This window comes from Artemia franciscana, chromosome 6 (genome assembly GCF_032884065.1).
Source record: "Artemia franciscana chromosome 6, ASM3288406v1, whole genome shotgun sequence".
NCBI lineage: Eukaryota > Metazoa > Arthropoda > Branchiopoda > Anostraca > Artemiidae > Artemia > Artemia franciscana.
The window spans coordinates 5,439,376-5,462,680 of NC_088868.1; the positions used below are offsets into that span (position 1 = coordinate 5,439,376).

The 23,305-nt window shown below is 33.9% G+C and overlaps 1 protein-coding gene across 2 annotated transcripts in view; it reads right to left on the reverse strand.

Annotated features, from left to right (window-relative positions):
- Positions 1-23,305, reverse strand: part of LOC136027947 (protein abrupt-like) — a 70,550-nt gene that overhangs the window by 31,955 nt on the left and 15,290 nt on the right. For both annotated transcript variants that reach the window (XM_065705419.1, XM_065705418.1), the window contains exons 2-4: positions 16,316-16,512; positions 9,399-9,593; positions 811-1,168 (exon numbers count right to left, since the gene is read on the reverse strand). In XM_065705419.1, the coding sequence (XP_065561491.1) occupies positions 811-1,168; positions 9,399-9,593; positions 16,316-16,507 (745 nt within the window). In that variant the 5' untranslated portion in view covers positions 16,508-16,512. The remainder of the gene's footprint in view (positions 1-810; positions 1,169-9,398; positions 9,594-16,315; positions 16,513-23,305) is intronic.

Here is a 23,305-nt window from a genome sequence, read left to right on the forward strand (position 1 = left end):
TTCGAATCAACGCTATTCAATTTATCTGTAATTTGTCTAACGTTTATTTACAATCATTTTATTAGATTTGCTGGTAACTTATTTTTTTTCGTCAATTAGAATTTGACCCCCCAAAAATGCAAGATCCTCCATTTGGAGCATAGAAACCCCGACCATTCCTACCATATTCCAATCACGGCCAAAACTTACAAGTTATGCGTCAAGATCAAATTATATCATTTGGACGGAAATTATACGAATTCTGTCTTTCCACGTATTAAAAAAAAGGGGGTAAAAACTTATCAGTTATCTCGTTAACCACAGTATATCCACAAAAAGCATCATGTTCAATCCAAAAATTTTATGAATAAACCCCAAATACATACACGTTTTCAATTTTGTGACGGCAAGGGTCCATGTCAAAGATACAATACCTAATGTGTTAGGTATATTTATTCTGCATGTTCTGCATGCCCCCCCCCCCCGCCCGCCCTAACGTGCAAATATACAGCCCAAACTATATATCTTCCATCTTTTTTCCTACTATCTATCCTACTATCTTTTTTCTAACCAACTAGTTTACTTGATTAGAAACTTAGGGTCAAATGTGCTAGAGTGTCTTAGGAACAACATCTTTTAACAATTACTTGAGAGTTTTAGAGGAACTTCAGCTATGTTTTTCATTCACGTAAAGGAGGCAACACGTGATACATACTCATACTCATATATACATACCATACTCATGCATATCATACTCAACATACATCCTCATATTCAATTTTATATACACATAAATCTGACAGCAAGAGTCCATACCAGAAAGTCTCTTACCTTTAATGCTATTCTTATGTTGAGCAGCACTACCATCTTTTTTCTCAAGAACAGATGGCACAGGCACTGTTTTGGCACGCTTCTTCAATGGAATAGAGGCATTAAGTGGAAAATTATCCCCTTCATATTTTGTAGCTGGAAGTTGCAGTTGAATTCCATAATCTTCACAGTGTATATTCATGTCTTCTATAGAAGAAACATTATTCAAATTCTGGTCTGTGAGTGGCAGTGGGATGGCTTCTTTATTCTTTTCTTCTTCTTCTGAGCTTGATGATTCTTTGTAAGGTCGTTTGGCTGGTAGAGAATCACGACTGAGGTTATCAAGGTCAGTTGGTCGAGGGGCTGGTAAACGAGAGTTCTACAAGAAAAGATTAACAAAAATTGGGCGAGTAGTTTAAATCTGCTACTGAACTTTAATTGAACAACCAGGGAAAAAGAGGCAGAAAGAAAACGAGAGAGAGATGATCGACCTTTGTGGCTTCTTCCCTAAAATTCATCATGAAATATTAAGATTGTCTCTAAAAACGTCCTAAGTTTTAGATTGATTGACGACCTACATTTCAAGATTGACTGGGCAACAAAAATTGGGCGAGTGGTTTAAATCTGCTACTGAACTTCAATTAAACAACCAGGGGAAAAGAAGGAGAAAGAGTACGAGAGAGAGGTGCGGGGAGAAGAGGAAAGGACTTACAGACACAAGATAGTGAAAAAATCATTTCAATTAAAAAAAAGTAGTTAATGAATTTCCCCCACTAAGGTCCATTTTAAACTAAGGCAAGCACAGAAATACGCAGTATCCAAACTTCTACACCGCAATATCCTGATTGTTATCCACAATCAGACGTAATAATGCTGAGACCAAACGAATTCTGCACAGAGTTGCAGATTAGCAGAGTTGCACTCAGTTGATTGCATTGGTTGTAGTTCTTCATTAGCAGAGTTGCAGATTAGCAGAGTTGCACTCAGTTGATTGCATTGGTTGTAGTTCTTCATTCATTCTCTCCTTAAATATCTTCTACCCCTGTCGAGAGAAAAATAATATTTCGCCTTGTAAGCAATCAAAAAGGCCATTCTCCTTTTTATGGCCACTCAAAAAGCCAGTGATCTCTACCAAGTAAATGCATCTATTTGCCTAGCGATGCTCGACCAAGCTGTATCAAGGCGATCATTTCTCTTACCCTATCCAAGCACCCTGGCCGTTATGCTCTTCCGAGGAAACGAAAATCACAAAGTGCCAACAAATTATCTCCAATTCTTGAACCTACATACAAAATTACCTTTATAATGGTCGTAGTATTGGAAAGCCATGTCAAAGAGACACCGTCACTGTAGCCCTCATGTCAAAGAGACACCGTCACTGTAGCCCTCATGTCAAAGAGACACCGTCACTGTAGCCCTCATGTCAAAGAGACACCGTCACTGTAGCCCTCATGTCAAAGAGACACCGTCACTGTAGCCCTCATGTCAAAGAGACACCGTCACAGTGACGGTGTAGACACCGTCGCTGTAGACACCGTCACTTAAGACCAATAATAACCGGGATCTTAACTTTAAAAAAATTAATAGATACATAAACACATGTTATAAATTGTTTCTCGACTAATAAAGGAAACAACCCATCCCTCCTTACTTACAAAGTTTGCCATCCATTGTCAGGTCAAGATGCACAATCTCATAAAACAAGTCATATCATCCCTAAATACTTTTCAGTTACAAATTGCTCATATTCAAGAGAAAAATATCCAAGCTTCTGACCTTCGGAATGTTCACAAGGTTGAAAGACCTTCGGAATTTTCACAAAGTTTCAGAATTGAAATTTTTCAAAGTTTCTGACAGAAATTTTCTCAGTGATAAATTTAATTTAGTCAAGTACATGCCGTGCTTGTTTTGGGACCCGTTGGCTTTTTTTATTATAAAATATCCTTTGGTATTTTCCTTAGAAAATGGATTTCTGGGATATTTTCCTTCAAGAAACAATATAATTACCCCCATAAATATTAATAAATACATATGACCTCCCTCCCCTTATATTCCCGTTAATTGCCGTCACTGAAGTGGGAAAAATATATGGGTCTGTTCTACCCCCTTACAAAAAGTCAGCTTACCCCCAAACATATCGTACGCCCTTCCCCCTTACAACTCATTTCGCCTGGGTACCAAGAATTTGTCAACTGGTACAGTCCTCTACTTCTCATTTCCTAACATCTCGCCTCCAAATCCTCACTCCCCCTTAAGAACCCACAGAAGTCAACTTATTCCTATCTCCACAGGGACCTATCCAATCAAGACAAATCTAGCTTGAAAGATTTTGCATGCACAAACTACCCAAAAATAAATAACAGTTTTTCTCCCTTACTATCAACTGAAAACCTGGGTCATTTTTCTGGTCACTTTTCGTCTGTATTCTTGTCTTTATTACCACTTTTAGGAACCCTAGACGATTTCACCCAAGTCCTGCCTTTCCAAGGTTCAAGCGACTAAAATTGAAATCCATTACTAAAAATAACTCAAACCCAACGATAATTGTGTCACTCAACCCTGCTTTAAACATCTCAAATTCTTAGCTGCTAACGTCCGAAACTCTAAATTTTGACAAATCTACTGAACTTCATCCATTACCAGAATTAGTATGAATACATGTTATAACTGTAAATGAAGCACAGTCCCACAACACAAGGTCCCTCATTTCGTCTAATCATTCAGTTTGTTAAGACCAGTCCTCCAGCTAACCCACTCAGAAAAAAAGGTGGGGACGTCCTGTTTTTTTTTTTTTTTTAATAAGAGTAACCTAACCTCGAAATTATTTATGTCCATAGTTTATGTGATTTTGACAAAATCTTTCGGCTAAGCATCAGGGTAAGATTGTTTCCCTGTCTTTTCAACATCCACAAATCCCAGCTGATACTTGCTCAAAGCAATTATATTAGAACTTTTTGCTTCTAGATTTACTTTATGAGTTCTCTTCTTTTACCGTAAGTTGAGTTTAGTCTGGCTCTGGATATAGATTCAATGAGAATACAAATGGAAGTACAATTTAAACATAGAAATAGGTTATATATAAAATAATATACTAACGAAATACTAATACTAACCAATACTAAATAGTGTTAAATAAAATAATAAACACCAAAAATAAATAAATACTATAACATACATACAGACTAAATAAATATAGCCTATATACATACATTTAAAAATATAAATACACACTATATATGACAGTAAATAATAAATATTTAAAAACAAAATATTAAAAACAAATAATAAAAACAAAAACAAATATTTAAAAGTTAAATAATAAATATTTAAAAACAGCAGGATTGATAAAACTTTGCACACAATGCTTCAAACGTCTAAAAGGGTGCGTCTATATGACGCACCGTCTATATAGACGCCAATATAGTCTATATAGACGCAAACGTCTATATGATTTATCTTCATAATGCCCATGATCTAAGACAAAAGAGTTGAATTTAAGCTACATATTGTTGAAGACGGTTAAAATATAGCCAAAGTATTTAATTGGTTTTATTCAACAATTCGATGTCCTTAAAATTTTCTAATTACTTTATTTTCTTTTTTGCTTTCCTGACGAAAAGGCGGTGTGGTCTTCATTTAGGACAGAAAACTAAATTTGCATTTGTCTTGCTGAGGCCTGTTGTCTTACCATTATATGAATACCATATTAAGCAGAGCCGTTCCTAGGTTGATGGCAACTGGGGCAAAATTAATTACAACACCCCCTTCCCAACTCAAATATAAACAAAAAAAGCCGAATCAAAGTGAAAACTTTCATCGAAGTGGCCAATCACTCAGTCACGCCCTCCCCCTCCCCCCTCTACCCACGGCTGGGGTGTCCATTGTAGTTGGCACGGTAGGTAAACGACTGTCGACCGTACAAAACGAGCGAGACAACAATTTTAATTTAAGAATATTTTAATGATTATAATATAATATAATAATTAATATAATATATTAATATATATATTATATATATATAATATATGTTATATATATAGCATTATATTATATATATATTAATACTATATTAAAATATAATAATTAATATAATATAATATATTAATATAATAATAATATAATATAAGAATTATAATAAGAATAATTTTAATAATTAATTTTTAATTTAATTAAAAATTAATTTAAGAGCGAGACAAAAATTTTGAAGTGCTACACTTGCAAAAGAAAGAACGATCCCTAGACTAGGATTTAAGAAAATTCCATGTGAAACTTAATGCCAAGACCCCACCCAACCATGGTTCAAACAGTATAGACATGAGGAAGGCCATAACTCTGAAAGGGCATTTGAATTTCTGAAGATTTGATGTTCTAAAATCAAAACACCCGAACATAAATAAAACTGTAAAAAAATATATATACATAATTCAGACAAAAAAAATTCTAAGCAGCCTTGGTCAGAGCACATTAATCTCGTTCTCTGGCCACGAATCAGCACAGGTTAAACTCTGGCCAGGTTGTCTCGTTTATCTAGGTTAATCTCGTTTTCTGGACTCTGGCCAGGTCAATTCTGGGACTTCTCTTAGCAAGGGTAAAGTATTTATTTGTATATAATGATTTGATTTCCTTGTTATCTATTGCGCAAGCTTGAAAATAAAATGTGTAATTTGTACTGACTTACCACATGAGGGTTCCTCATCTCTGGTTGCCATATTTTGTTGAGGCAACTTTTTACCAAACGTTGTTTTGTTTTTATTTACCAACAGGAATTGTATTGTTTCTTTTAACATTGTAATCTTCCTGTTTAGTAGTACCTTTTCTTTGGAAACAGTGGGTGAGGTTCATTATCATTAATTATTTGCTATATTCTTAACCCTAAAATGACTCTCAACTAGAAATACAACCCTTATCACGGTTGCAATAATCAGAAGACACTAACAATTGAGTCTTTCAAGTATTTAAACTATTAAAATCAACTAAATCTACGTGTAATCAGGTGTTATAAAACGCAAATAATAATAAATAATTTACTTCATTATTGCTAATTGTCTTTGGGATCACTGGGCCAAGTAATCTGGTTGAAAGTTACTGCAATTTGAGGCAAATGTAAATCTTACTTATACTAGTAAAATACTTTATTTCTTAAAGAGCATATAATTAGCCAAAATGAAGTATTTTACGCGTGCAGAATCACAGCCTTCCCACCGGTCATAAAATAAGAATAATAAACGAAATAAGAAGAAGAATGGAAAAAAAAATTTGAAAATCTAAGAATTATCTTTAAGAACAAATTATAGACATAAGAAGAAAAATTAAAAATAAAAAAGAAAACAGAAACCCAAAAACCAAAAAAGGGTAGATTTTTCGTTGTTCATATTTTTGACTTAAAAATAAAGTGAAGAAGACACTCGATGTCTTTTTTTATGCTCTTTACGAATATAATAATCGCTTCTATCACAAGTTCAAATTTAAGCACTTTTTGAGCTCTTGAAAAAGACCAAAATATTTCTAGTTTTTGGGTATAAAAAAGGATTAAAACATTGGTGTCAAACTTAAAAAAATTGGTCTAAAACTTAGTGTTTCATCATAAATCCATTTTATTAATGTTATTTAATCCACAAGCACTGATTTTCCATGATTAAGTTGGATAAATAAGTTTTACAATATTATGCCGTTATCTTCTTCCTTGATGCCGAATTTTCAATTAAAGTATGTGTTTTCGGTCGTTTTCGACAAAATAATATACTACGTTTTCTCAGCGCCAAAATTTGTTAGGTAATATGCTCAGTGCCAAAATTATTTATAATAAGATTAGTTTATGTTGGGTTAGATTAGGTCAAAAAGTGCTAAAATTTGAATTTGCGATAGAAGCGATTATTATATTCGTAAAGAACATAAATGAAGGCATCAATTGGCATGGTAACTTTATTCGTAAGTCAAAAATATGAAAAACGAAAAATTTACCCAAAAAGAATAGAAATGACAAGACGAAATAACACTACATACTTTGTCGAAGAATGGAAAGAAAACTTCTAAAAATCTAAGAATTATCTTTAAGAACAAATTATAGACATAACAAGAACAGGAAAAGAAAACAAAAGCTAAGAGCTCATATGGCACTTGTGACGAGGTCGGAAGAGCCAAGAGCCAAGAGCTCATCTGGCACTTGTGACAAGGTCGGAAGAGCCAAGAGCTCATATGGCACTTGTGACGAGGTCGGCAGAGCCAAGAGCTCATATGGCACTTGTGACGAGGTTGGAAGAGCCAAGAGCTCATATGGCACTTGTGACGAGATCGGAAGAGCCAAGAGCTCATATGGCACTTGTGACGAGGTCGGAAGAGCCAAGAGCTCATATAGCACTTGTGCCGAGGTCGGAAGAGCCAAGAGCTCAGATAGCACTTGTGACAAGGTCGGAAGAGCCAAGAGCTCATATGGTATGAGCTCAAACAAAATTCTATGAATCAATAGATTGATTTAAAAGGAAAATAAGAGGCTTAATACCGGTCGGGATTTACAATAAGAGCTCTGAGTCACGAGGTCCTTCTAAATATTAAAATTCATTAAGATCCGATCACCCACTCGTAAGTTGAAAATAACACAATTTTTCTAATTTTTCCTCCCCCTTCAGCCCCCCAGATGGTAGAGTTGGGGAAAACGACTTTACCAAGTCAATTTGTGCAGCTCCCTGACACGCCTACCAATTTTCATCGTCCTAGAACGTCCAGAAGCACCAAACTCGCCAAAGTACTGAACCCCACCACCTAACTCCACCAAAGAGAGCGGATCCAGTACGGTTACGTCAATCACGTATCTACGACATTTATAAGGATTTTCCAAGATTTCCAGTTTCTCCCTCCAACTACCCCAATTTCAAAAGACCTGTCAGGAATTGAAATAAGAGCTCTGAGACATGAGTTACTTCTAAATATCAAATTTCATTAAGATCTGATCACCCGTTCGCAAGTTACAAACACCTCATTTTTTCTAATTTTTCCCAATTACCCCCCCCCAACGACACGAAAGAAAGCGGATCCAGTCCGGTTATATCGGTCACCTTCTTGTCAGTCATCTTGGACTTGTGCTTATTCTTTCCACCAAGTTTAATCCTGATCTGTCCGCTTTAAGCGTTTTCCAAATTTCCGGTCCCCCCACCTAATGATACTGGATCCGGTCGAGATTTAAAATAAAAGATCTGAGTTTCGAGGTCCTTCTAAATATGAAATTACATTAAGATAGGATCACTCTTTCGTAAGTCAAAAATAACTCATTTTTTCTAATTTTTTAGAATCAATCTCCCCCCCCCAACTCCCCCAAAGTGAGCAGATCCGTTCAGGTTATGTCAGTCCCGTATCTAGGACTTGTGCTTATTTTTACCACTAAGTTTCATCCCGATCCCTCGACTTTAAGCGTTTTCCAAGATTTTAGGTTCCGCCCACCACCCAAACTTCCCCTTCATTGGATCCGATCGGATTTAAGATAAGAACTCTGGGACACGATATCCTTCTTAACATCAAATTTCATTACGATCCGATCACGTTAAAAATACCTCATATTTTCAAAATTAACCCTCCTCCCCCAACTCCCCCAAAGCGAGCGGATCCGTTCCGGTTATTTCAATTACGTATATGAACTTAAGATTGTTTTTACCACCAGGATCCCGATCCCTCCCCTCTAAGCGTTTTCCAAGATTTTAGGTTCCCCCCCCCGAACTCCCCCTAATGTCACCAGATCCGGTCAGGAATTATATTAAGAGCTCTGAGACACGATATCTTTCCAAAAATCAAATTTCATTAAGATCCGATCACTCCTTTATAAGTTAAAAATATCTCATTTTTTCTAATTTTCAGAATTAACCCTCCCCTCCCCCAGCTCCCCCAAAGAGAGCGAATCCGTTCCAGTTATGTCAATCATAGGACTTTTGCTTATTTTTCCCACCAAGTTTCATCCCGATCCCTAAACTCTAAGCGTTTTCCGAGATTTTAGGTTCCCCTATCAATTCCCCCCAATGTCACCAGATCCAGTCAGGATTTAAAAAAGACCTCTGAGAAACGATATTCTCCCAAACTTCTAATTTCATTAAGATCCGATCACTCCATCGTAAGTCTCCCCCCCCCTTCAAGCGTTTTCCAAGATTTTAGGTTCACCCCCCTCCCCAATGTCACCGGATCTGGTCGGGATTTAAAATAAGAGCTCTGAGACACGATATCCTTCTAAACATCAAATTTCATTAATTAACCGACTTGGTTAATACCAAGTGCCATAAAAACAGAAACCCAAAAACCAAGAAAGAATAGAAATGATAAGGCGAAGTAACACTACATACTTTGTCGAAGAATGGAAAAAAAACCTTTAAAAAATCCAGAACAAATTATAGAGATAAGAAGAACAGGAAAAGATAAAAAAACAGAAACCCAAAAACCAAAAAAGAATAGAAATGATAAGACGAAGTAACACTACATACTTTGTCGAAAAATGGAAATAAAACTTTTAAAAATCTAAGTATTATCTTTAAGAACAAATTATAGACATAACAAGAAGAGGAAAAGATAAAAAACAGACACCCAAAAACCAAAAAAGAATAAAAATGATAAGATGAAGTAACACTACATACTTTGTCGTCAATATCTTGGAAAGTATCTGCCTTGGTAAGGCCTTTTATCTGAAGCGCTTCTGCAGTTGATAAAAATGACTGCAGTTGAGCTTGATCCAGATCCACAGCTCCTGTATAGATAAAATCCAAAATGGCTTCCATGTCCATGTGACTCACATCTTTGAGAAAGACAATGGGATGCCCAGATTCATGACCCTTAAATATTTAAATTTGACTTTTAAGACAAATGAAGCAGTATTAGGGGTGATAGTAAGTTTTCACGTCCAGTCGAAAATAACTAATAAAAACCTTACAGTTTTTTTTATAGAACTTCATTTAATTGGTTAAAATGGGTTTTCAAGTTGTTTTTTTTTTTTTGTTCTTATTCAGAAGACTTAACATAAAACAGTATTCTCTCAGCTCCAAAGTCAGGTTCAGCACGTCTTACGAAAAAATTTTAGAAGTCAAAAATACAACAGTCCAAAATAGGGATGAAACCTTTTAATCTACAGTGGAACAAATATATAATTTTTTATTGAATATTTCGGACACATATACAGTGTCCATCATCAGTGTTTTACTGCTAATGATGGACACTGCATATGCGTCCGAAATATTCAGTTAACAATTTTATATTTGTTTTACTATCGATTAAAAGGTTTCATCCCTTTTTTGATTTTCTATATTTTCGTCATGGAAAGGCAATGTGGTCTTCGAAGTTATCTACGTCGAGTATATGGGGATAATGTGAAAGAGTTTTACTGCTGATGATGGACACCGTATATATGTCCGAAATATTCAGTTAAAAAAAAAGTTATATTTGTTTCAGTGTCGATTAAAAGGTTTCATCCCTATTTTGAACTGTTATATTTTCGTCATGTGAAGGCGGTGTGGTCTTCGAAGTTATCTAAATTTTAAAAGTCATGTTTCAACCTCATGTTGAAGTGTCTTGAAATTTTTACAGTCTCCTTCGTTTGAGTGTTGAAATGTTTATAGTCCTTGTTCAAAATTTTAAAATGTTTGCAGTCTTCTTTGTATAGGATTTCTTTCATGAGACATTAAATATGTCTTTTGTTTAATGAGGATGGAGTTTAGAACTTTTTTTTTTACATATTTTTCCAAAAAGTAGCAGGGACACTAAAAATAAGATCGAATCCTTTAAGTTGGTTAGGTGGAAACTTACTCAAACAAATTTGTCTTAAAAAAATTAAAAAAATCAGGGAATTCAATTTTTAATGCAAAAGAAGTTCAATGCATATATGCAGTTTTAATACGTAGAGAGCATCAAGTTTAAAAACAAAGAAAACATGTGAAAAAATCAGCAAAAAATAAGTAAATGAATTTAAATGAGTAAATCAAAAAATGAATTATAAAAACAAAAAACAAAGAAGTTTTTTATAAAAATTCATTTAATTGGTTAAAATTAGTTTTCATGTTTTTTTTTTTTTATTCTTCTTCTTCTTCAGAAAACTTAACTCTAAAACAGTATTCTCTCAGCTTCAAAGCCAATTTCAGCATGTCATGAAAAAATTTTAAAAGTCATGTTTCAACTTCATGTTGAAGTGTCTTGAAATGTTTAGTCTTCTTCGTTTAGGATTCCATTCATGAGATATTAAATATGTTTTCTGTTTAATGAGGATGGAGTTTAGAACTGTTTTGTGACTTATTTTTCCGAAAAGTACCAGGGACAGTAAAAATGAAATTGAATTCTTTAAATTGGTTAGGTGAGACCTTATTCAAAACAAATGTGTCTTAAATAAATTTAAAAAATCTGGGAACTTAATTTTTATTGCAACAGAAGTTCGATGCAGATATAGAGTTTTTACAAGTAGAGAGCATCAAGTTTAAAAATGAAGAAAACGTGAAAAAATCAGCAAAAATGAGTAAATGAATTTAAATGAGTAAATCAAAAATGACTTATAAAAAAAAGAAGTTTTTTTTATAAAAATTCATTTAATTGGTTAAAATTGGTTTTCAAGTTTTTTTTATTCTTCTTCTTCTTCAGAAGACTTAACTTTAAAACAGTATTCTCTCAGCTCAAAGGTCATTTTCAATATGTGTTGCTCTTGAAAAAGTTTCCGCAGCTATTGCATACCATAATAGGGAAATGTGAAATTTTTTACAATTTAGCTCAAAAACCAATGAAATTAGGATTAAACTAAAGGACATTAAATGGAAAATGTGCTGATCAGTAGGAATTAAAAAATTGGTTGTTCCAGAAAACGCTTTGAGCTGGGGATGACAATTTATAATTACTGTTTTAATTAACTGATCTAAAAACAATGAACAAGAATTAGATTAATAAGAAGAAGAATCAACAACAAAGAATAACAAGAGGAAGACTAAAAACAATAATAGATGGTGTTAGTTACTGAAAAAATGCATCCCGTTGACACAGTAAGAATTAGTTGACAAACACAAGAATTAGATTAATAAGAAGAAGAATTAACAACAAAGAAAAACAAGAGGAAGACTAAAAACAATAATAGATGGTGTTAGTTACTGAAAAAATGCATCCCATTGACACAGTAATTTACCAAAGTAGCATTAAAAGAAAGACAGATAAGCGTAGTGAAGATACAATAGTAGAGAAGCCAGGGCGCAGGGTGTTTTTGTTTCAACAGTGAATAAAAGTCTAGATGAGTAGGAGAAAAAGTCTTAGAGGCAAGATTAGAAAATTAGGAGCTTCACAGCTGTCAAGTATGGTTCTGTACCATGGGTGCCTCAATATTTTAAGAAAAATAAACTTGATGTTTTCCAGTGGAACTGTTCAAAGGTGACACGACAAAAGTCCCAATTGCCACAGTGAATTTAACTTGTACATTTGCAAATTCATTTGCATGACCTTGTTAGTTACTGAAAAAATGTATCCTATTGACATTTGTTGTTGACAAGTGTTGTACATTTGCAAATTCATTTGCATGACCTCAAACCATGGATGCATTTATTAGCCAGTTGTGCAATGTGTGTGAGCTATTGGCTTTAGTTTTTGAGAAATAATTCATTAAAAGGAACTTTCTTCTTCCTGTTATTGTTGATAGTCTACTGTCTTCATGCTAAACATTATGATCATTCCTAAGTCCAAATATGAGGCTAATTGTGTCATTTTTTTCTAAACTTTCTGCAGTTGGGTCTTTGAACAAGGACTATATACAATGAACCCATAATCAATTTACCTGGACGATATTGATAGATGGGATGAAGTGTTCCTATAGTGGGCATATTATGAAAATTAGATACACGCTTTTGAGAGAAAATATTACCAATAGATTTGGCTTTGTTTTACATTTGGCTTTCAGATATTAATTCTAGTAATTCCACTTTGTTGCTACTGTAAAACAACTTCCACAATCAGTCAAACATGATAGCAAGAACCAGTCATAACAAATCTCCATTTACCACTCTAGGTTCTTATTATGTAATATAACATTATATAGTATAATATAATATAATAAATATAATGTAAAGTCAGGCCACATTCTTGGTCATGAAATGTAAAGGACTCTTTTGATGATTTAGTCTTATTATTGCTTGATATTTTGACGAATTAGCTATTTATACATTTGATCAAAACTCAAGTGTTTAGAATTAATAAATATATTATTAATTTGGTCATCATATTAGTTTGGTTTTATATTATTAATTTAGTCATATCATATTAGTTTGGTCATGTTCTTAGTTTAGTTTCATATTAGTCTGGTCTACTGACTTTAAAAATCCTCACTTCGAATTTTAAATCTTCTCTAAATGACAAATATTTGTTTCAATTTGTGGATGTACCATTAAGCAGCTTCCAGGGCTAGTCAATTATCGAAAAAAAAAATAATCAGTCATAGCAAATTCTGTCAAGCCTCATAGCAACTAGTCACGTGTTTGGTCAACAAATCAGGCCACAGTTTTAGTTATTTAATTCTATAAGACTCTTAAGAATAATTTTCTTGCTTTAATTTTGTCTTCTGTTGACAAGAAAATTTGCCCATATATCCAGCTCTTAAATTTGGCTTTCATTTAGCTAATCTTTACATTATATTTACTTCAGGACATTCGTCTTTCTTCTCTAAATAATAAAATAAAGTATAAAAAAAAAATTTAAAAAAAAGTATTTTTCATATTTATTTTAGTATTTTTATAATAAACAAAATTATTTCTGTCAATGGCTATACTGTCTTAATGTCTCTTTTAAATAACTTTCACAGTTAGTGACTAATAGCAACCTCCAACAACATTCCATAATCTGACCTTGCAATGGTTAGAAAATCAGGCCACGGTTTCCGTCTTGAAATGTATTAGGTTCTTAAATGCTTATTTGGATTTCTCTTTGCTTATCTATTTTATTTATCAATTGGCCAACATATTCAGTTTTTAAATTTGGCTTTCATTTAGACTGCTGATTTTAAAATGGTTACTTCAGAACACTAATGGCAACCTTTGTCAGCCATTCCATAATCTGACCATGAAGTTGGTCTGGAAATCAGACCAAAGTTTAAGCCTTGAAATATACAAGATCTATATGGGCTAGTAACTTCATCTCATGTTATAAGAGAATCAACATCATCCAAAATAAGGCCACCTCTAATTTAATCTATAATTAATACAATTAATCTAACTCAATCTAAAAAATTAAATAACCTCTTCAGCATTCAGATAACATTAACCTCCATTTTAAACTTACTAATATATTTGATGTGTGAAAAAGACTAGGGATTTTCAGATTGCAATTTTTTGTTTTAAATATTTAACAACCTCCTTCCATCATCATTTAAAAATCTGTTCACTTTAAATCAAGATTTATATACTTTGGACATTGTCCACGAGACACCGTCAACAAAAAGAGCTTCTTTTTTAATTAGATTTTTTGCACCAGCTATTTGGAATCTAATCCCCTTGGAAATCCAGAACTCAAATGACCTTATTACCTTCAAGCGAGCAGTGAAGGGTCATTACAGAAATACTGTTTAGATTTGAATATCGTGCAGTCCTCCTCTTTTTGGTCTTTTCTTTTCTTTCCTTTTTTTTCTTTCTCTTCGTCACCCCCCCCCCTTTTTTTTCTTTTTTGATAAATTCAGCCGATTCGTTGTTTCTGTTTGTTGATTGTTTAATTATTCTTTGGTTAAGTTTCTGCCCTTGCCAAACACTTTTTGTGCTTTCCTGGCAGATTATTTACAGTAATTATGTGTTATTTGTTTAAATATATATGAGTGAATTGAAAAATTGAATTGAATTAAAAGTTGCTTGCTTCTTTTTATTTTATCTTCAGCTGATTAAATGTTTGGCCAGAATATACATTTGTTCATTTTGGCTTCAATTTACCTCAGCTTCTTGATGTAAAAACACCTCTTTCTGATACTTTGTCCTCTCCACATGCAATAAAAACACATTTCTATCAAAGTCTATATATTTTTTTTATGTCACTACTAAATGGTTTGACAATTTAAACTATGATTTTTGTTTTCCTAATTAATACATTTTCATATGGTTTTAATTCATTAGTATCATTTTTTTCTTCATCTTCACTGCAAAAAAGCAGCATCTTTGATCGCAAAAATAACCAAAGTAAACCATAAAATAGTGTTCTCACACCTTTTGACAAATCCGCAAAATCTAAACTGTGATTTTTGATTTATCAGCTAAAATACAAAGACTATAGGAGGAGTCAATCATCTGTTTCGAAAGAGTGAGAGGGGGAGGTATACATTCAAATTCATTGTAAATCTGTGTTCTAAAAGATATTTTTGCGCTTATCTTCTTTAACTTCCCACTGGTCCTTAAGGAACCTCTAAGATGACCCCCTCCTATTACTCTACTTTGTGTGGGCTTAACTTAATCACAGGTGAGGGTCTGACTCTAGAGAAAGAAACCTCCCTCTAGAGGTCCTTCATTTTTTACATTAATATTCAATAAAAGGAACTTTTTAGTCCACTATTCTTCTTTTTGGGGGGCAGGATCCTTCAGTCTCAGGGAAACCTGCACACTAGATTCAGGAATGGGTCAGGTCATACTTGAATCAAAAGGGAATACGAGATAGAGCTTCTCCACAGCATAAATGAAAAGTGGAATCCTAAACATCAAAGAATACACTTTATTTGTAATATTAAGTCTCTGATCCTCCCTTCCATAAGAATGCCTCTTCACTCCTCCCTGGCCACATTAAACTTCACACTAAGTTATGATAATTGCTGATTATGTACAAGAAAACATACCACTAATAACTGTCTGAGATAAGGACTTGAGGCGCAGAGAACAACTCTGTGAGCCTTAAGTATGTTGTCCTCAAACTTCACACTAAGCTATGGTAATTGCTGATTATGTACGAGAAAACATACCTCTAATAACTGCCTGAGATAAGGACTTGAGGCGCAGAGAACAACTCTGTGAGCCTTAAGTATGTTGTCTTCAAACTTCACACTAAGCTATGGTAATTGCTGATTATGTACAAGAAAACATACCACTAATAACTGTCTGAGATAAGGACTTGAGGCGCAGAGAACAACTCTGTGAGCCTTAAGTATGTTGTCCTCAAACTTCACACTAAGCTATGGTAATTGCTGATTATGTACGAGAAAACATACCTCTAATAACTGCCTGAGATAAGGACTTGAGGCGCAGAGAACAACTCTGTGAGCATTAAGTATGTTGTCCTCAAACTTCACACTAAGCTATGGTAATTGCTGATTATGTACAAGAAAACATACCTCTAATAACTGTCTGAGATAAGGACTTGAGGCGCAGAGAACAACTCTGTGAGCCTTAAGTATGTTGTCCTCAAACTTCACACTAAGCTATGGTAATTGCTGATTATGTACAAGAAAACATACCTCTAATAACTGTCTGAGATAAGGACTTGAGGCGCAGAGAACAACTCTGTGAGCCTTAAGTATGTTGTCCTCAAACTTCACACTAAGCTATGGTAATTGCTGATTATGTACAAGAAAACATACCTCTAATAACTGTCTGAGATAAGGACTTGAGGCGCAGAGAACAACTCTGTGAGCCTTAAGTATCTTCCCTTCACAGCCCAATGTTATATCAGTAAATGCTTCCTGTTCTCGTAATGATTCAAATGCTTTTGAGACATGAGACTGAAATTCATTCCATTTCAATGAATATCTATGATGCTGCGGATCCATCATGTAATCTAAAAATGCATTAGCTTTCTTAAGTTATAATGTATGAAAACATATCAAAACAATAAGGAAATACACGAAGAGGAGAAACCCCTACAAAGGCTAGTCCAACGGTCCAGGACCCAAGCAAAAGACCATTTTTTTAAACAAAAAAAAATCAATTACACAAAAGCTATATTTGGGTAAAAAAAAAGTATCTGTCATCCTTGACCATCAAACCTTTCGAAACTCCATTTGATTCCGGTCCCAACAATGATTTCTGGTTCATATCAATTTACTAGAACATAGCTTAGGAAGCATGTATACTAGAGGATCTTTCCCAGTCCTGATTTAATACAAAACCAGTTGCTAACCTAATTTCCTACCTTAACCTCAGTACTGTTATTCTTGTACATAGCACTAATCACTTTAATGTATTTGTCTGGTATACCATGCAAGGATAAAACCTTTGCTAAAGCTCTTCTATCAATAGAATCATATACTTGATCATAATTTATAAAACTAAGGACCGAAGGTGGTTGATAACTAAGGCACTTCTCAATTACTAACCTAAGAGTGAACATTTGGTCAACAAATCCTCTACCTTTTTTAATACTATACTTTTTTTCTCTTATAACTATTTCTAGAGCATGCCTTGGTCTAAAAAGTATAATATTACTAAGTACTTTGCTACCTACAGAGACTAGGCTAATACCTCAATAATCACCACTCTCACACTCATCACCTTTCTTACACAGTGGTTTAATTAGGGTTCTTTTAAAACCGCTAGGTTCTTCCTCTTTTTCAAAAATCATATTCGTTATCTTCAGTACCTTATTTCTACCTCAGAACCACCATATTTAAGAAAACATTTACCACAGTATCAGCACCTGTGGCCTTGTTGTTTTTTAATCCTTTTTGTAATATTGTTAGTTCTTCCTTGCAAAACAAATCTTCCTTCACATCCAGGGTACCACAAACTTTTCTGATTTTCTTCTATCTCTTTTCCTGCAATTCTATTTTGGTTTAGCACATTCTCAAAATGTTCTGCCTATCTCTCTTTAACTCTTTCCTTATCACTAATTGTGCCCCCTTTTCACTTATCACTAATTGCTTGAATTTAGTTAAAAATAAACACATATATTTGTATTTTTAACAGCCATTGGGACTGGTTTTTACCTCTTGGTAAGGTTATTTAACCAAAATATTTGTTTCTTGAATCATTAACAAATCTCTCTCAAATGAGTTTTCATTTTCTGATGATTTAGTCAACTAAACAGATGCATGTAAACTAAAGCATTGAAAAGAAAACTGAAACTAAAAAGAAAACTGTAACAAAATTATTAATATTTGCTTCTTTTGCGAAGTTTCACCTTTGTTCCAACGATAAATAGTAAAAAAAAAAGTAAACTAATTCGTTAATTTTGTAATGATTTTCCCTGTTTACATAACAAGTCAAATGCCTAAAGAGGTGGCTCACTCATAAAGCAATCAATCAGTTGATCCTTCAATAGAAAACAATACTTCTATACATCATGTCTGATTTTTCTTTTCCTTTTGTGTCTGAAACAAAAAATTGAATTTAATATTCCCTAGCTATATTCTAACACTTTGTTTCATAGTTCAATTCAATCTCAGGTCTCTTATTGCCCCGCTACACGGGTCTCAAAATTTTGTTCCCTTCTCATACCCCCGTCTAGAATATAAAACAAAGTTATATACCCATGTCTATTGAATTTAGTATTTCCTAGCTAAATTCTATACGTTGTTTCATAGTTCAATTCAGTCTCAGGTCTCTTATTGCCCCACTACATGGGTGTCAAAATTTTCTTCCCTTCTCATCAATTGTCTAGAATATACGGCATGTCTGTATACCCATGTCTATTAAATTTAATATTTACTAGCTAAATTCTATACTTTGTTTCATTGTTCAATTCAGTCTCAGGCTCTTATTGCCCCACTACATGGGTGTCAAAATTTTCTTTCCTTCTCATCAATTGTCTAGAATATATGACAAAGTTATATACCCATGTCTATTGAATTTAGTATTTCCTGGCTAAATTCTATACTTTGTTTCATAGTTAAGTTAGGTCTCTAGTCTCTTATTGCCGCACTACATGGGTCTCAACAATTTCTTCCCTTCTCATACCCTTGTCTAGAATATATGACAAACTAATATACCCTTGTCTATTGAATTTAATATTTCCTGGCTAAATTCTATACTTTGTTTCAAAGCTCAAATCAGTCTCAGGTCTCTTATTGCCCCACTACATGGGGATCAAAATTTTTGTCCCTTTTCGTACCCCTGTCTAGAATATATGACAAACCATAGAAACCTTATCTTTGAAACCAATAGTTCAATTAGCGAGATGTTGCTACATTTGAATTCACTTAATATTGTTTCATATGAGTCTTTCATTTTTCTTAAATTACAGAGTGGTGTTCCTGCCACCCATAAAACTAGAGTCTCTTATCTCTGACAATTCAGCATATTATCTTTTTAAGAATGATAATCCTCAAATTTCATCTACACAATCAGTCAGATCAGCAATCAAACCTCTGACTGAAATACTTACCTGAATTGGCTAGAAAGTGTCACTTCTTAGGTACATTTAATAGAACTATAAAACATTTTTGATCCCTAATTACCCCCCCCCCCTCTTCTTTTGTTCCTTGAATCCCACATGCGGTTGAAGACTGGTCGAAGCTGGAATTATGTGTAGGTATTTCAGTGGTCAAAGCCCTCGTGGCTTGGTTTCCAGCAAGAAGTCAGTAATGGGTGGCTGATTGATTCTTTCCTTTTCAGTTTGTACTTCTTCTCGTTTTTTGCTTTTGTTACTTTTTTGTTTCTTTTTCTTTCTGCATTCCTGACCATAACGCCTTGCTGGGGCACGGGGGGGAGGGTATTTGATGTTTAATGCAGGAAATTTGTATTTTTTTAATTTTTTTTACTTTTAGCATTGTGCATTTGTCATCCATTATTGGAATAATAACAATTTACCATATTTATGCTTTAAATCATGACATTAAGTATTAAAATTAATATTTTCGGAAATAGAAGAAAAGAAGGATTATATTGACATATCAATAGTCAACTAAATGGATGCATATATCAAAATAGATGGCTTCATTGGTCATTCTAAAAAAAAACGTTTCATTATGTAAGTCAATTAATAAGTAAAGTAGTTCATATGATACTGTAAAAAGATGTCCTTTTAGGTTTGTCATTTAAACCATAATTTAAAGAGTTCACTCTTAAATAATTTTTTTATACATTTATTTGATACATGTTATGAGCCTATTCTAGATATTTACTAGAATAGATACTTTTTAGTAGGTACTTTTCTTTCTTTTTTTCTTAAAAGCTTATCATATTTGTGCTTAAAATCATAAAACTAAGTATTAAAAGTGATATTTTCATAAGAAAATAAGCATTATATTTTTATGTCAATAGAATCAACCGAATGGATATATATAACAGTCATTCTAAAAAGATGTTTATTTAGGTAGGTCAATTACTATGTAAGGTAGGTCATTTGACACTGTAAAAGGATGTCCTTGTAGGTATGTCAATTGAATAATAATTTAAAATATTTGCTCTTGATACATTTATTTGAAACTCTTATGAGCCTCTTCTAGATATTTACCCTGTTTTGCAGTGTTGCTAAGCTGTCTAATTAGTGTACTACCCTTTACCCTTGTCTTCCAATAGTCATTAGTTCATATTGTAAAACAGCCATTCAATATCTTCAGTTTCAAAACCCATCAGGAAACCAAAGTTTTAACTTGCAATTGTGATTAAACTACCCAATCATAAAAGGTCCAACAATAAGGAGTTAGAGCATTTATTTGCTTTCTGTTTACCATTTAATAATCTCGAAAAAGAGTCTTTGATTGCGGAGGGAGGGGGGTGAACTTCATTGGTGAACTTGTAAGTTTCAGATTGATCCTTTCCTGTTATCCAACTACAGGCCATTTATCATGATGAACAACTATGGATTCACTAATGTTACTCAGTGCTTTGCAATTTTCCTTGTGCCTTTGTTGCTCAACAGTCATCAAATTCAAATCCTGAGACCGACTTTTGAATAGTCTTTAAATATCAAAACCTATTAAGTAACCAAAATTCTCTATTTCCTCTATCATTTGTTTAGGTTAGTGCTTATTCAGTATTTGTATCTTTCCCATCCTCCTTTCAAGGCCATAGAGCCCCTGTAGAGATCAGTAACCTATAGATAGTAGATAATAGAGATCAGTTAAACAACCTAATGATTGCTCTTTTTCAAGCTGAAAGACATTCACCAGACAAGAGACAAAGATTAAAGAGATATGTGAGTGGTACAGCAGGGACTGATACAAGTTCACATAACATTGTATTTGGAAATCGATCAATATCCAGTGCTTTTCCAGGACCTAAATGTCTTATTAGGCCTTTCTTAGGCCATGTCTTATTAGGCCATTTAGGCCTAGACATTAGGCCTAAATGTCTTATTAGTGCCTTTCCAAAATGAGTACGTAGCAAGTGTACCGTTCAGTATTTTAGAAGAAATAATTTTAAATGGAAAAAACGGAATTCTGGTAGTAAATAATACAAACATACATACAGCTGTTTGATAAACTGTTTTTCATAACTGTTTGATATTTGTTTGTTTTTTGTTGAGCATATAATTTAGCTTACTCTAAGATCTGAGAAACAGGAAGTAGAACAAGGTCTAGCTGCTTTCATTTTCTATTTAACAGGCTAGAAAAATTTCCCCAAGAGGGAGTGAATTATAAAATTTATAAACTTCAGAAGAGAATTTGTATGTTTCATATAAAAAATCCATTTCTTTGTGTTATTAAATAAATAAAAAGTTTTGTTTTTAAACTGATAGCAACATCAAAACTGAAAACCAACAGCAATTATTTTATATGTGAAAGGGGCTGTCCATTCCTGAACACATTGCTCTTTACCCATTATTAATAACGGGGGGACAAACCCCCTCATATACATAATAAAAATATAAAAATCCGTTACGTAAGTTAATTCTTAAGTTACGTATATTTTTTATTAATAAAAACGTTCGTTAAAAATTAAAAGTTCTAGTTGCCTTTTTAAGTAACCGAAAAATTGGAGGGCAACTAGGCCTCCTTCCCCACCCCTTATCTCTCAAAATCGTCTGATCAAAACTAAGAGAAAGCCATTTAGCCAAAAAAGAATTAATATGCAAATTTCATTTTAATAACTTATGCGCAGAGAGCCAAAATAAAACATAGATTAATTCAAAAACGTTCAGAAATTAAACATAAAAAAAATAGTTTTTTTAACTGAAAGTAAGGAGCAACATTAAAACTTAAAACGAAGAGAAATTATTCCGTATATGAAATGGGTTGTCACCTCCTCAACGCCTCGCTCTTTACGCTAAAGTTTTTAATTGATTTTAAAAAGTAGAGTAATGGCGAAGAGTCAAACTTCAGCGTTAAGAGCGAGGGATTTCAGAGGTGACAATCCATTCATACACGAAGTAATTTCTGTTCGTTTTTAGTTTTAATGTCCTAAAATTTAATGTCATTTTAATGAACCTAAAATCACGGAAAATGCTTAGATTGGAGGGATCGGGATGGAACTTGGTGGGAAAAACAAGCAGAAGCCTTAGATACGTGATTTACATAATTGGAAGGATCCACTCTATTGGGGGAGGGGGTTAATTCTGAAAAATTAGAAAACATGAAATATTTTTAACTTACGAAGGACTTGATCGGATCTTCAGGAAACTTCATATTTAGAAGGACCTCGTAACTCAGATCTCTTATTTTAAATCTCAACTGGATCCAGCGTCATTGGGGAGGGGGGTGGGACCAGAAATCTTAGAAAACACTTAAAGCGGAGAGATCAGGATGAAACTGGATGGGAAGAATATAAACCTGTCTAAGATACGTGACTGACATAAACGGACCGAATCTGCTCTCTTTGGTGGAGTTGTGGGGGCGGGTAATTTTAAAAATTGAGGTATTTGTAACTTACGAAAGGGTGACCAGATTTTAATGAAATTTGATATTTAGAAGGATCTTGTGCTTTAAAGCTCTAATTTTAAATTTCGACCACATCCTGTGACATTGGGGGGAGTTGGAGGGGGAAACCGGAATTCTTGGAAAACGTGAAAATTGGGGTATTTTTATCTTACGAATAGGTGATCGGATCTTAATGAAATTTGATATTTAGAAGGAATCCATGTCTCAGAGCTCTTATTTCAAATCCCAACCAGATCTTTTGACATTGGGGGGAGTTGGAGGGGGAAATCTTGGAAAACACTTGGAGTGGAGGTAACCGGGATGAAGTTTGGCAGATAGAATAAACAAATGTCCTTGATACGTGATTGACGTAACCGTACTCGGTTACGGTTACTGACGTATTACGGTTACTACGAATACTGACGTATTCGCTCTCTTTGGAGGAGTTGGGGGAGGGGTTCAGTGATTTGGCGAGTTTGGTGCTTCTGGACGTGCTAAGACGATGAAAATTAGTAGAGGTGTCAGGGAGCTGCACAAATTGACTTGATAAAGTCGTTTTCCCAGATTCGACCATCTGGGGGGCTAAAGGGAAAGGAAAAATTAGAAAAAATTAGGAATTTATAACTTACGAGTGGGTGATCGGATCTTAATGAATTTTGATATTTAGAAGGGAATCGTGACTCAGAGCTCTCATTATAAATACTGACCGGCATTAAGCCTCTGATTTTCATTTTAAATCAATCGGTTGATTCTTAGAATTTTGTTAGAGCTCATATCATATGAGCTCTTGGATCTTCGCTCTTGTTGTCTCGTCACAGTGCCATATGAGCTCTT